The following is a 16,355-nucleotide window of genomic DNA, read 5'->3' as shown; positions in this document are numbered from 1 at the left end:
GGCAGAATAGGTTCATTCATCCCAGAGGCAATCACCTGCTCACTTGGGGCTGTATCCTATTTTCTGTTACTTCAGTAGTAGTGTGTTGTTGGGCCAAGAATACATTACTTATTTTGGCAATATTCTCCAACTCCAAAGCAGCCACACATGCTTACAGTGCTGTAAAATCATAATGACGCAATCACAGTAGAGTGGTCAAATGCATACGAAGTGTGTATCTAAAGTAAAATTAACTCACTGTCTACAGTTCTGCTCGTGTTGTAGCAGTTGCTTCTCTGATTCTATAAAGTATACTCTCCCCCTTTATTTCTCCTCTTCAACCCAGAAGCTCCTTCTTTCTCTATCTGCTCTTTCCACCCATTTCTGATCAGTAGCCATAACCTACAAATGAAATGGAACAATTGGATATGGTGAGGGTGAAGATAAACTATCAAAACATCAAAGTTCATCTAAAAAATAAGGGACATAAGTCACTAATTTCCACAGAAACCAGAACTACTTTCCTGCAAAACTCTTATCATAAAAAGGAGAATATTGAAGACAAATCTTAACATGTATCAGTACATTGCTTTCCAAATAGGATATTCTTCACTTTTTCCTTCTGTTACGGAGAACCAGCACACATATTTTAGAGGAGACATTTTTATAGAAGGTACTCCAAACTATAGCTGAACCAAAGACTACCACTGTGTTGCAGGATCTCTTCAAAAGTCACGTCAGCGGCTTGGATTCCCCCGTTGAACAGAAATGCTCCAACTCCGCTTTTGCACCAAACCAGAGCTGTTTGTTTCTGCCTTGGCCTCCATCTTGGGCCATCTCTGTATGAAAACAGACAGTTTTCACAGCACACACTCACAACTGAAGACTATTTGCATTATCTCTCTCTATAAAAGAGTAATACCATCACCTCTCCTCTGGATCCGCACACGGGAGCGAAGAAAAAAAATGCTTTTGTGACCTACAAAAGCCTTACTTGAAATAATTCTCTACGACTTGAGGCCTTTTGGAATGGAAGGGATATATTGTTTTGACTTGATTAAAGCTGAAAAGTTGATTTGACATCCTGTTGTCAAGGAAACCAATTCACACACAAAAGAAAACAGTTGTGATGGTATCATTCAGACTATTCAAGTGACCTTAGAAAGAAAAAAAAGGCTTCAGTTCCAAAGATTTGTATTCAACTCACTTCACCACTGTAGAAATAAAGATCATTGCTCTTTATGCTTATAGGAAAGCAGTTTTCAACCTGGAAAAAAGCAAAATGCCACATCTTCCAACTGCCAGATCCAATACTTTGCTAGGACCATACACATAAACACACCTACCATTTATTGCCTATTTCAAAGAACCACAGAAAGAATCACACAGAAGATGTATAGGGAAGGAGAATGAATTTCTTTAGTTGACAGGACTGTGATGAATACCCCCTGACACATACCACATCTATTGAACAGCAGCTTGCAAGCCAGGTTTTAAAACATCCTCCTTCAACTACAAATAAAGCTTACCTCGAGCACAGCCATGTTTGAGCCCAGCTTTGTTTTCCTGGGAGATATCAAAAAAGCAGTGTTTTTTCTCTGCCAGCCTCCTAGATCCCTCTAAAATTGGGTTTGTCATGCATGCAATAAATGGGATGTAGTTATGCTCAGTCTGCTCACTCCTCCTACCTACAGGATGCCAAAGAGGCAGAACTGTCCTGACTGACTACTACCACCATTATCCAGCTTTGCAGCCCATGCAAGTCTCACAGAGATTTCATTCCCTATTAGCAGTGGGTAGATTGCAAAAATGAAACTTTCTATCTATCCGCTCACACACTGTAATTATACATCTCTTTCTCAGATGACACAGCCTCTGCCTGGCCGAGTGAGCAGACAGATGACTAAATAGCAACTTGTCTCAAATTCAGCTTAGAAAAAAACAGGCATGATATTAATAAGTAGAGAAATACACTGAGGAACGAATGCCAGTGTTCTTACATTATTGTCATTTAAGGGCATCACACCAAAGGTCACAAAGATAATAAGCCTCAGTCATTTTCCATTTGTTACACAACGTACAAATTGCCACAGTGCTAATGGATATCTTTCTCCATTCCTGGCCAGCTAAGACACTATATTATTTCCTCTTAGACATGTACCTAACCCTTGGAATTCATTAGTTCCATCACTTCTTGCAGCACTTTGTCCTTAGGGCTGAGCATACACGCCACAAGGTAGCTGTGACTGGAGCATCAAATGCTTCGTATGGCTGAGCCTGACTTCTTTCTGATAGAGCCTTTTTGCTGGAAGAGCATACAAAGCTTATTTATATCATTTACCATCAAATATGCACACACACATTCATATAAGCTTTCTTACAAGTTTCTTAAACCCCTTCAAAACACAGGAAAAAAAATTACATTGTCTGTATTTTGTAGATATTGCTTGATACTTATATATTGAAATAATAGTTATGTTAGAAACACCAACTGACCACAACAATAGATGCTACCATAACTGCATTTCCACTTAAAACGATGACAACTGGAAAGTAGTTCTTGGAACAGAAATGACATTCATAGAAATATGGAATGGCTTGTATGAAAGCATATGCTGCTTAAACCCTCTTTACCCTTAATAAACTGCTAAGATAGCACAGCTGAGCTATAGAAAGAGGAATGCCTCTTTTCTAATCTGTACTTCATTGTATTTTAAGTTTAGGAATTTTGCATAAATATAGATAGCAACAGCTGAACCAAGTTCATATTATTTCATAAACTAAGTGAGGTTTTTTTAAAGACAATAAATTATTTCCACTGTTCACTGTAAGTATAAAGAATATGTAAACGGAAAAAGACTATGGAAGGCTGGTAGCTTTGTACAGTTCTGAAAAAGATTAAACTTCATGTGCATAATTAAAATCAGAAAGTGAAGAATGTAGTCCAGCACCAAATGCTGAACAAAAATAAGCCAAGGTTACTTTCTGCATGTAATCAAATAACCTCCACCTCTGCCCCCCAGACTAAAACACTGCACTCTGCATTTCGATGAACATCTTATCTTGGTATTTTCTCCTCTCCCACCCAACAAACCCAAACAGCAAGAGACAGAAAAGAAGAAAGCTGATGGCACTGCTAGGCTTACCCACAAACAGGTCCATACTCCGTTATGAGTTTTGTGTGGTTTTCCCAAAAACCCTGGATAAAAGAAAAATAACAAAGTATTTTAGAACAGCACTTAACAAAACCTGTTTGCTAACACTCACACTAAAGCTTTGAACCTCAACTAGAAGAACCACGATATTAACTTATAACCTCACCTTTTGTCATTGTCCATCTGTGACGGTAGTGTCTAGAAATGATGACTGAAAGAAAAAAAACAACCCCAAAAAAGACCCGGAAAGCCATGAAACATGTTTTCATCAGGGTTTTACACTCCAAAATATGTTACCATTTCACGATTTTTTTTTTTAATGTAATTTCATGATTAGGGTCCTCACTCATAATTTTTTTTCTGATATGTGTGTGGATGGAAAAACCAACAGAGAAATGAATAACAGAATAAATATATGACTTACTACACACAAGAGAAACACAAGGAATGTGAAAAGGTTCTCTTGTTTTGGTTTTAGTTATTTTATTTAAAAAAAAAACAAACATGCAAAGCTGGAGTTTAGCACAATGCAGTCACCTCGGACACTCCACGGAATAGTAAGCAGATTTATTTTAACAAACTTTTAGAATTTTTACTGTTTCATTTTCATAATTGATGAAAATTCATATCCATTTATCCAAATAAACCTGCCACTATACTAAATGAATTCAAATAGATTAATCTGAAAGAAGGTGTGCAAAAGTGAATTTAAAGAAAATCTGTTTCAACAAAACTGTGATATTTGAGAATCGTACTGCGTTGTATTTGTAACTTGTTTATGGAAAAATAAAACATTTGACTACATTAATCTGCATTTATATTAATTCAAGAAAGACTATTGTGATCTGTCTTCATTCTTCAGAGAAGATTCACTAACAAATTAGAATACTTATGCCTCATATTGAATCTTTCTTACTTTTCATGACATACTGCAGAATATTAGCTAGAACAATATGACCTATTGTAAATACATTAACCACAGACATAAACAAACAAGACCATATAATCTATGTATGCTTTGGGATCATCATACCACACTAAACAAAAGAAAATCCGGTAATCGAAAGTAGTTATCCTACTTATCACCCTTGGGTACTAACTTACCACCTAAATTAGCAAAGCACTTGCCACCACCTACAGTCCTCCTCTTATAGAGCCCTTCAATTCTTTTTCATTCTTAATACAGTTGTGGGTTTTTTTGGTTGTTTCTTTTTTTCATCCTGGAATTGTAGTATGTTTATTCTACAGGACAATATGTCTCTAAGTTAAGGCAAGAACTTTAGGTTTTCCTTAAGCTACAAAAAGCTAAAGCACTGGTTGGTATGTAAGAAAACACACTAAAGATAAAATTACGAAAGAGGTGGTTTAGGTGATTGCCTGAAAAAATATATATTGTCACCTGAAAAATACGTTACTACTAAGGTAAGCAGAAAAGCCTCATCCATTAGCACACAGAAACTAAGGTGGACAAAATCTTTGCAATATTACAAATAGGTACAGCTAACTCAAAAAGGCACCGACCTGCATTTCGCTATAGCAATACTTCAGCAGTAGCAGGATTTCAGCCTGCAATTGCTATGATTTCAGCATTACAAAGGTTGCTTACTCCTTCCCCTGCTGATGCAAGGGGAAATCCTGGGGCCAAATTCCCCCCAGCGCTATTCTCCAGGCAGCCATCTAAGACTGCATAAAGCAGGCTCAGCTCATCGGTGCACTCTGACCACTTTGCCTGGGAGAGCGACTCCCACCTGCGTCAACACAGCTGACATTTACAGCCACGCTGAGGCATCAGCGCAACACAGGGCACTGCTCGAGGGCAGGGTCGAACATGGGGTCCAAAGCAGTGCTGTATCACAACGCTGTCGGCTGCACAGGGCAGAGGGACTTCCAGTCTTGTGAGATGATGCCAAATCAGGTTTGCCCTCCAGCCCGCTTTCCTCCTAGCCTGAGCCTTCAGTAAGGACGTTCCAAATTACAGCCTGAACCTCGCCTGCTAAGTTTTGCTTTGGATTGCGAGCACGCACATAGGTATTGCACTTGTTGTATCCACCAGCTGCATTCCAGAGAGCCAGCAGGATATTAACATTTACAAGAAGCCTAGGCTTTAAATGATTCAGTGAAAAAGCCTTCCAGAAAGCCGGCTTCTTGGAAGCGCTGCTCCTGGCTCACGACAGTAGAGGGGTCAGGCAGAACACATTTCAAATCAGGCCTGTTAACCAGTAACTGGTTTTCCACCTCCAGGTCTCCTAAATGATTGCACTGGCTTAAAATTAACCACATTTAGTTTTTCCTCAAAGTGAGGAAAGCGCACAGGACAGAGGGAGAGAAGGAGTTGAAAAGTATCTGGGAGAGATTGTGAAAAAGCATCCTTGGGAGTTAAAAAAAGTGCTTGTTCTCTACACTCCGGGACACTTTCTCATGTCCTGCACCACTGTGCACATACACACACTACTGCCTGCCTCCGCCATCCACCCCTAGGACCCACTGCTATCCTCAGCCCTTTCATGGGCATGAGTGAGCACCTGGGAGCAGGTTTTGTCCGGCTGCCTGAGAAAGACAAGGAAACAGCACTCGCAGAGCCCTGCGAGGCTGCGGTGGCCAGAGCATGGTCAAGGCAGAGGGAACATGTGTGTGCATCCCTTACAAGCCAAGGCACACCTTTCAGCTGGAGGAAGCTGGGGTCGTATGAAGGCGCTTATGTTTCTCCTTGATAGCCATGAGGAAGGCCAATGAACCTGTCTGTGATGGTCTCAGTACACAGTGAGGGGATACGCCACGTCCACATAGCTCTGCCAGTTTTGCAGAGTCATCCCTGAACATGGCTTCCAGTAGACAGGTACCTTGAAAACATCCTCCTCCTCCTATGAGTCATGTTTGAAGCACAGCAAGCCTCGTAAGTGCTTTTGGTAACTTATTTACACTAGCTGAGGTCGATCTGCTCCAAGGCTCGTTATTGCAGGTTTATCCAGGTTTATAATCACGATTGTACTTAGTACCTACAGGATAACTAAGTACCTGCCCACCAGCAGCAACTGTTTTACAAGAAAAAGGAGGTAGAGACTTCTTTTGGACTCAAGGTCACCCAGTGGGTAAACACAAGGAGAGGAAGCAAACTCAGAAATGGTGCCTGCTGCCATGTACCCAGTGGGTTAAAAACAGCCAGAAGACAGGAGCTTTAATGAAGCAATGCGGGGGTTAGCAAGGGGACAATCAGGGAAAAATGGAAACATATGTATTCCGATTTTTTAGGAAAACAGAAGAAAACCAAAAAGCAAAGCAACGCACGGTATTGTGAGATGACACCATGTGGATCAGGAGGAAGTATAGCACATTAAACAGTGACTCGTAAGGACGAAGTGTAAAAGTATAGTTGGTAATGCCGTTCTAAGTCAGAAAAATCACTTAGCTTTTTCTTTGTTTGGAAGCTGCAGAATATGACTGGCCATCAACAACTCAGAAAAGTGTTGGGGCAGGGGGGGACTGCCTGCATGTGGCCCCTACAGTGAGGTACCAGCCTGATGACATCCCTTTATCAATGAACAAGATAATGCAGGAGTATGAAAATCTTCTTTCCCTGAAGAAAGCATATTTTACATCATCTGGTATACCATGGAAACAGCAGCTCAAGTGGGCTGACTGCTGCACACCCAGAAGGCTTCTTTGTTTACGTGGCTGGCGGTTGCCTCCCTACAAGGAATATGAATTCTGCCCTTCCTCTGAGCGTGTATCATCAGCTGCATCCGTGGGCAGAACCATTCCCAAGGCCAAATCCTTCTCTCAGGGATACAGGTGCAACCCCCATGGAAGGGAACAAGATTTGGGTCTGCATCAGCCAGAGCAAAGTCTGGTCATTGCCAACCATCTATCTCGGCATATCAAATGTTGAGGCTTCAGCTTGAGCAGTACATACATGAAAGGGCTTTTGGAAGGACTTTGTTGGCTCAAGTATCCCCTTTCCTTTTTTCAATAAATTCTGCCACCTCCAAGATGGATCCTGCAGCAATATCCTTCTTGTTGCATATCCACCTTGTTAGCTTCTCACAGCAAGGAAAAAGTCTGCAGCAATGTCATCTTCCCTCCTTGCTGAAAATGGGGGTTTGGGCACAAAACTAGAGTTTTCGGAAAGAGGCAATAATACCATGCATTTTGATTTTTGGGGTGTCTAACATGAGGCACATCCACCTATTCTTATTAGTTGCTCAATACCTGCAGATCTCATGGCTGCAAATGGGGATTTAAGTGACTTTAAGCTTAAACTCAAGCTTAAAGTCACCCAGACTGCATGGAGGATTCTTTGTAACATTTTAGCTTGCTGCAGCTGGAAAACACATCATGTGGTTTATGAACTTAGCTGTAGTCCTTAAGGGTCACTAGATAAAATGGTCTGAAGAGGGCCACAAACCTGGAACACAGTAGATGCATGCTCCTGACTAACTCAAAATTTGGCCTCCAAAAAAGTGACTTCCAGAATGCAATGGGGATAGCCCTTGAATTTTGCAGTGTACTGAATGCCACAAAAGCTATTGACCGGTGTGAAGATAGTTGTGGTGTGTCCATCAAAATCCACTGCAAGTGGGAAACATTACCAAGAGAAAAAGGCTTCTTTTGTTGCCCCTTTCTGAAAAGCATCACATATTACCTGATGTCAGTCACTTGCCAAGACAGCAAATCTGTGACCCAGAAGCCAAAGACACCATATCCCATCACCATAAATGCTCCACTCTCACCACTCTGTAGTCAGACATGACGCTCTGTTTCACTGTGATATTAATAACCACAGCATCATTGTTTAAGTGCACACCTCATATTAAGAGACAAAAATCTATACAATTATTTATGGCACATAATAACAATGAATTACATTTATGGATCAGATTTTTAGTATTCAATGGCCTTCACATCTTTTTTTTTCCTTAGACCACATGGAAAAAAACAAGTGCTAATAACAATAAAAAAATAATCAATTTGGGTACTAGTTTCTTGTGGTTGGTTTGTTTATTTTTTTAATACAAGCTAACATTTAATTAAAGCAACATTGTATCAGACTGCAGCTCACTTTGAAGGAATGACCCCAGACTGTACAGCATCTCCAGTAATAATCCTAGTGAAAACACTGGGATGCCACAGACAAGAGGAGGAAAACAGCATGAACTTCTAACCAGCCTGATTCTGAGCCATGTACATAGTTTGTTTCCTTTGATCATTACTCTTAATGGCTGTCCTCTGTGTGTAATTTGGTTTAATTTATGTGTATGCCATTTCAGATTTTAAAAAACACATATATCCCTTCCAAATTTATTAAAAGCAGCCTTCCTACCCTTAATAGTTATTAAGAGAGGTTAGTGTTATGTAATTAAGTTAATCCTCATCTGTAAAGGCTAATTAACTGAACACTAATTGAATCTGCATATGAAAATTTGGACAATGTGTTCTCATTACACAATTAAAAAAAAAATTACCTGAACTAAATACCAAACAAATTGTATTTTTTTTCCTTCTACCTTTTCAGATCTTCAATAAAAACTAACTGGGCAAGTTTATTGCTGTGTGCTGTACTAGCCCTTGTCGTCTAGAACATGGAGCTGTCATGTCACTGTTTGGAGAAACTGCTCAAGTCCTTCCCTAAGACATGGTTGTTTCCCCTCTTGCATGAGCTCTCCCTTTCTCTTTGCCCTTACTCCATGCCTTTCATCACCCTCTTCTCCTTCTGCTGTCCATCACCTGCCCTGGTCAGAGAGGGAAGAGGCTGTTGCAATCAAGTCATATCACCCAAAGGATCAGGTGGCACAGTACAATTCAGTCATGCCGATTCACCACCCCAAAGCCTGCACACAGCCAGCTCGAAGCCACCTGGGCAGTTTTGGCAGGGCAGTACCCTTTCACCCCCAAGGATCACTTGCCAGTGAAGTCCTAAGGAGAACAGACTCATCTCTTCTCCTCCTCCTGAATGCGCCTGCATTACAAAAGCAAGACATGTTTTGGAGCCTTTTCAGCCTTCTCTTGAGACATTTACAGTTTAAACCAGTCAGGTTTCCAAGAGGGAATTAAGAAAAGCACATCATCCTTTCTGGTATTTGCTGTCTCTCCCCATTAACCAGGTTAATGGCTGCTTCTAATAGGCTGGTAACTGAAGAGTCGGCGGGAGGGAGGGGAAGCCAAGCAAGTAAATACACAATTGCGAGCCTGACCTCAATAGCATACAAGATTTCCCAGTGCACGGAACACACAGAGTCCTCAGATTTTCTCACAAACCCCAACATATGTTTTTAACATTTGAGTCGTAAGCACCAGCACTGCGTAAGTGGCATGGCTGGACAGAGCAGTTGTAGCTGGTTAACAGTCCCTCAGGCACCACCTCCAGCCCACTGATAACAACATGGCACCAGGCTCCACAGCAAATACCTGAAGGAAAGAGAGTCAGAGGAATGGGAAACAGGATACACCACGTGTTAAGTTTCTCTGGGAAGATTACATATTTTCTAGATGAGGGAACAGTGGAAGATGTACACAGACTTCAGTAATGCATTTGGTCTGGTGGCAGACAAACAGTCATCAACGCCCAGAAGCGTGAAAATCAGGATAAAAATCGAGATACAGTAAACATGCAAGCTGTAGGGAAATGAGTATGGACTGAGTTGAAAGAAAAAGTACAGGCGTGAAAGGAGGAAATCCATAGATTTTTCAAGGGTCAGTCTTGGGACAAACCTTGCTCAATGTTTTGAGGACTGACTTTGTCACAAAAAATAGACAGACTTTAGTGAAAACCATGGTTCTGTGTTGAAAGACAGATTCTTTCCTCAGCAGTCAGAGAGACTGAGATTGTCATATCAGAAGAACTGGATGACCTAAACAACATGAACTACAACAGAGGAGAGTCTTTAGTTGACAGCAAAGCTTCATGCCCCTAGAGGGACTATGTTCACTCCCAGAATTTCTGCAGTATCAGATTATTGCTTGAAAATAACAGAGAAGGGAAAAATCTGGATGGACACACCAACCACAGCATAATGATGAATAACAGGTATGATGGAAACTAAAATGTAGAATATCTGGGATATGCTTTCTCTGGAATGCTGCATACAAATTGGATGAGCCACATTCAAAAGGAATGAATTAAAAATGGAACGAGTGGAGAAAAGGGTTACAAGGATCCTCAGGGAACAGAAGGCCTGTCTTACAAGTTGTAATTAGGAGAGTTCATTTTAGCAAACCAAAGGTTCATTTTAGCAGACCAAAGGGAGGAGACATGCTTGCTGTCTATAAATGTACTGGCAGTAATCATCAGGGAGGGAAAAATATCTATTTAATATAAAGGCCTACATTACTAAAAGATCAAATGAGTATAAACTGGCCATGGATAAACGTTGCTAGAAATTAGATGAAAGTTATTGACTATCAAAGTAGTAAGATTTTAGAACAGCGTCCCAGACAGAATAGCACAGGCAAGAACCTTAAGGAAGGTTTTGAGGCACAGGAGATAAGATGTGGATACTTTGAAAAAATAGGAGTGTAGGATGAATAACCGAGCCCATCTACACCAGTCCCTCAAGGTGATACACAGCCACTTAAAGAATAAGAGAGGCTCTTCTTGTGGAAAAGATTTACTGCACTTTCATATGTGCACGCTGCACTCACTCTTCTAGTTGATTCACCTTAACTTTCCAAAGCATTCCCATATAGATATGGCCTCATGCATTAATTTGGCATACTGCAATGAGATTCTCACTTTCTTCTTGTCTTTCTCTTTTCAATCTCATTTCACTTTACAAACTTCATTTCCACAACATCTCTGGGATGGTACGTGCCCATCTGTCACAGGTGGAGAGTTGGAAGTACACAAGATTAAGCAATTTGCCAAATGCCACACAAGAAGTCAATGGTAGAGCCAGAGATAAGTTGCAGGTTTCTCAGTCCTCCTTGGTATCTTAGAAAACCATTCCTTCTTTGCCACAGAAACACAGACAGTATATGAGATAGGAATATCAACAAATTCAATCTAAGTGTTCAGACGTATTGCATGCCTGAGGCTTTAGAGAAAGGCAAGAGGAAAACAACCCTACATACACAGTTAACTCTAAAATGGTTTAAATAGAGGGAGGTTTCTTCCTCACCCAACTGTTAGCTAAAGATTCAATTACTCTTATCATAATATGCATAGCTACAAATGTAATTAGTCATAAAATTATCCAGACCCTCAAATTATTCCAGCTGCTATATTCGACTCCCTGATTCTTGAAATGCTGGAATTCTCCAGCGTGATTACACTCGCTAAAATAATATTTATTTTTATCTATTTGGAAGTTGCCTGCCATTAGCTTAGCCCTTGTTTATATCTGCTATAGAGCTATAATTGCAACCTTACTATTTTTATTAGGACTATTGTCTAGATAACACTTAAACCTTGTAGGCCTTTATTTTACTTAATAGTAAATGTCACAGAAGACACCTATTCAGACTTCTAGGAACCTTTATCAAAAACAGAAAACATGTCATTATGAAGACATGTACAAAGAGAAATAAAATTTGTGCACTATGTGCTCATGAAAGGCTCCATATGAGGTCTTACAGACTCACTGCAATTTCTGATCCTGTGATAAACATACATTTATAATGAGTCAAGAAACTAGAAGGAAAAAAAAAAGAGAAAGGAATGATGAATTTTATTTTTTTTTAACTAGAGTATGTAATTTCCACTAAATCTCTTCTAAGTTGTCTTCTTTCCAAACTGAGTGTAATTCTCTGCTACACAATCTCTTCTTGTATGTAATTCCACTGGATCACTAACCATCTTTGTTGCCTTTCTTAATATTACTACAAAAATTACAACAGGAAAACAGAATTACAGTGCTCTCTATAGGAGGGAATTCATTGTGCAATAGAAGACCATTGCAATGTGTATTTTCACTGTGTGCTCAATGTCTCTCAGATGGATTAGCATAAGCATTCGGCACATCTTACAAATGGTGAATGAATTTTATTAGTTTCTTTTGCTGGCCTCCCTTATGGGAAGCAAAGTAGTAATTGCATAATTGAAAGAAATGGAAACAACTTCTTGTAGGACAGACAGACACGCTAGCTAAATCTAAGGAAAACGAACATTTCAGGAGTATTCTGACAATACTGGTTTAGGGAGCAACAAATTGGCTTTTGGAGAAATGAAAGTTGACTTCTTTCCCAAGAAAGGGACACAGGGACTCTTTTTTTCTCTCCAAGGAGTTTCTCCACTTCTGAAGAGCGTCCCCTTCCTTCTCAGAACCATCAACAGCAGATTCCTTCAGGTTATGAAAATGTCATTTTTGAGGATAAAAGATATTAACCAATCCCGTTGTGCAATGGTGCCTCTTAGGTACCACAGAGTGCAAACAGACTTCAAAATAAGTGCCGGAAAAATTACACATCCACATGCAAATCTTGCATCTTCACCCACAGAATTAGGATGATAGTATTTAAGGTTTCTTTTCTGATGCAGACCCTGGGCTATCTCATATTGCTTTAACTCACTAGTGCCTAAGTGGCTACTATTTAGACAGGTGGGTTTTGAGAAAACCTCAGCTTTAGGAAGCAACATTACTCATTCAGTGGGTGATAATATCTTGGCCTCCTCGGAGACATTTCCCTTGTATAGTGCTAGGGGTCTCTACCATTGTTTATGAACTGATTATAAAATCAATGCCACTTAATTATCTGTGACCACCAAGTTTGAAACTACGAAACATATGTCTGAAAGAAGTAAAGACTATCACTGACTCCATCTGTGTTCAGCTCCCAAATTTTGATCTACTATCACGATGACACTAAGACTCAAAACAGTGCCCAAATCAAAGCACTCAGCTGCACACAGAGTACTCCATCAAGGGAAGAGACCTGGAAAGAGCATTACATGTGACAGACATTAGTCATGCCACTTAATTCATTACTGAAAGATACTAGGACTATTTCTGTATTTTAACATAGCTGGACAAGCCCAGCTTCCTCTTGTCTATTTCCCACCTTGTATGGATGCAGGCTCTCAAGCATGAAAGAAGAAAAATGTCCCTATAGATTGTTCTGGCCTCTGATGCAAAACAGAGCATGCTGCTATCTGTAGCATGGACAGGCCAGGCATGGGCATGACAAGTCCCTTTTTACTACTATCTATCACATGGCACCTCTGTAAAAGCCGCAAGGTTAAGGGCAGACAAGCCAGCTTGACACACACGAGGCTTGAGGTGAGCCCATACATTCAGCAGGGCACAAGGGGGCACGTGGCTGCTGAGCTACAAGCATCTTCACCCTAGCCATGTGAACAACACTCAGTGTGCTTCATCCTGCTCCCAGACAGACAGTCTACCAGGTAGGACAGACTCACCCTAAACAACAACGTACAGAAATGTGTTGTAATATCCTGTGCAGAACAGAATCGTTTTATCCCTTCAAGAATAAGACAAGCTGCAGCCCCAACACCCGTATCACACTGGGCACTTCACTCCACCTATCTTAATTCTTCGAACAAAATCTCCTTGTTTTCATAAGGGAAGTTACTTCTCATGTTTTGTCTAGAAGCCAAGCACTGTTTTAAGACTCAAGCCACCCATGTGGTAGCTGGTAGGACCCAAGCATGGACAACAGACACACTAGAAAGCCATATCAGGACTCTCTGAAACAAGGGATTAGGAAGAAACAGACACAAAAATGCAGTGCCAACCCTTATGTGGGCTGGAGAGAAGACTGCAGAGAGCAGTAGGAGCTGAGATAGCACACGGAAACTAAACAGGAGGCTGCTGTGGAATGACAATTTGGGACAGCTCTAGAGATCAGCAAGGCCACTAGCCAGCACCTTGGGCAAGCACAGGGGGTGCCAAGCAGAAGCACAATCACAGTTTCTACTGTGACAATTTCATAGACAGAAGAGCTGGGTTTTGGAGCTGGGGACTGAATTGGATCATATGAGCCATTCATTTCTGTTTCCAGATCATCACTTAGGGCTGGATTCTGCAGCAGCATCAGAAAAAGCACCTTGTCAATCCATATGGGCTTTTATTTTTTAAAATGACTGATGCTACACACCTGCAAATACCAGATATTTTCCAGAGGAACTGCTGCGTTTAGCTGGTCTTTCATAACTGCATTCATCTGCACCCAGAAAAGGAGAGAGGGGCTTGGCACCCTCATTCAGTACAACAGCTATACAGAACTAGATGCTTTGGCACAAGGCACGAAGTCGAGAGCAACCACTGCTCCTCCCTCTCCCTGTGAATTAACCACATTGCTAGGGGATTGGGCCAGTGGCAGAAAGTAAGCACTGCCTGGGACAGAAAACAACTCTTCCATCACACCCTCCCCATAAAGCAACAATCTGGAGGGGCTGTAGTGGAAATCAACGGCAGGGGACAACAGCATAATCAAGCTCCTTATGAAGACATCATCTCACATGGAAAACTGTCAGCGCTTGCACTGTACTGCATTTCTTATATATACAGTATCAAAGTGCCACCACATACAGAGTTGAGGTTTCACACATTCCTGGCTCCAAGATGGTCACATCTTCTAAACAGTGGTCCCAAAGCAGGGGCTTTTCAAAGAAAAGGGGACCCCTGTCTGGTAAATGGTATGAAATCAAATTATGGGCCATTTGAAGGACAAATACTGTCCAGAAGTAAGAATCAAAATAATATGATGCACTGTTAGGAAGTGGTGATAAAAGTTTAACCTGTCTGACATCAGTGTTTGTCCACAGGAAAAGGGCCAGAGGAGTGACCATTGGAGAATGTGGCACCCACTCATGCCCTGGGAAGCAAAGGGGTATCCCACCGTACCACTGGGGATAGTACGGGGCACCCTGCAAAACCCATGGAGAATCTCCTGCTGGTGCAAGATCTGGCAGCAGCCTACTCTCTGCTGGCTGATCTCTAAACCCAGCCCTTGCACAATGAGTACATCAGGAAATAGTGGCATGACCAGATGGTGAATGGATCCACATCCAGGTCCCTGAGGGCTTTCAAACAGACAGGACACCTTAGGGGCTCCTTAAACTTCAGGGATTAAATTGGGATTTTTGGACACTCTAAAAACTTGGCCTCTCCATCACAGATTTGGGTCAACACCTCTTTTTAATTCAAGATCAAAATTACAGGGTTAATCTAGAAGTAAAAATAAAAGCAAGACCCAGATGAAGAGCGTATATATCTATACCTCTGACTCTCCTGCTAAAATTTCAAGCTAAAAATGTTATACACACACACTCCTACTTGTACATAAGAATATAGACATATATATATTGTTTCTATTATGAATAAACATTGTTATGTTTATTCATAACAATCTCAGGGTATTTATATGACAATGAAGGATGCACAAGAGAATCAGGTCCTCTAAAATACAGGCAAATATCTCAGCTCCTCTGGAACGAATAATTTCTAGAGGATAATAGATGAAATTCAGTTAAAGGAACAACTTTGCAGTACTGTCTTTAGTGCAGAGTTCCTCTCTCCCACAAATCCTTAACACAGTGGCTGGACATTTAGTTTTGTTACATGCCAAAATCTTTGTGCCCTGTAAAGAAAGATGCAGGAGAAGGAATGTTAACGGCCTCTTTTTACAGTAGCCAGTTGTCAGAGGAGGTGGGAGAAAACAAACCACATAGAAAACAATTGCCAATTTGTGGTCTTGTCCATTTAAAAATGGATCCCAAAATAGCCTGCTAAATTGTTTCACCCGGAGCAAAATTACCCATGAATACATATGCATGCACACAAAAACAGCATCTCTTGACGCAGTGCTGATGGTGACTGCAGTCAAGGAAGAAGCGTTATTGCATTCCACATTGTGAAAAGACCACAATGCAGTAATTATTCTGAAAGGTTTTCACAAAGCACAATTATTAAGCTAAGATTATCCCATTATTGTTTGTTGCTATGGAGATAATATAATCAATATATTTTCTGAATTGATTTTTTAATACTACTAGCACATTTCATAACATAGCATGATTTAACTCAACGCATTAACTGATTTTAGTTTATGATCGGCAAAGTCTTGAGGCAATAGATTGCAATCCATCTCGCCTATTATTCTATCAAAACACTTAAAGTCAAAATCTCTGCTGCAAATGCAAGTTTTCCTTGTTGAAAATGCAAAAAAGGATAACAAATTTCTCTGAAGAGGGGCAATCTTTTAAGCATGAATTTAACACTTATTCCTATTTTTCCTAAGCCAAACAAAAATTACTGGACCAACTACAGA

General features: G+C 40.6%; 1 protein-coding gene across 1 annotated transcript in view; it reads right to left on the bottom strand.

Moving 5' to 3' along the window:
• TBXAS1 (thromboxane A synthase 1) overlaps positions 1 to 16,355 on the bottom strand; it is a 229,291-nt gene that overhangs the window by 146,363 nt on the left and 66,573 nt on the right. The window contains exon 3 of the mRNA XM_086468110.1: positions 3,126 to 3,178. Within this exon, the coding sequence (XP_086324236.1) occupies positions 3,126 to 3,178 (53 nt within the window). The remainder of the gene's footprint in view (positions 1 to 3,125; positions 3,179 to 16,355) is intronic.

This window comes from Leptosomus discolor, chromosome 1 (assembly GCF_034619465.1).
Source record: "Leptosomus discolor isolate bLepDis1 chromosome 1, bLepDis1.hap2, whole genome shotgun sequence".
NCBI classification, from domain to species: domain Eukaryota; kingdom Metazoa; phylum Chordata; class Aves; order Leptosomiformes; family Leptosomidae; genus Leptosomus; species Leptosomus discolor.
The sequence above is the reverse complement of the archived record's forward strand: the minus strand, read 5'-3'. Positions and strand labels throughout refer to the sequence as shown.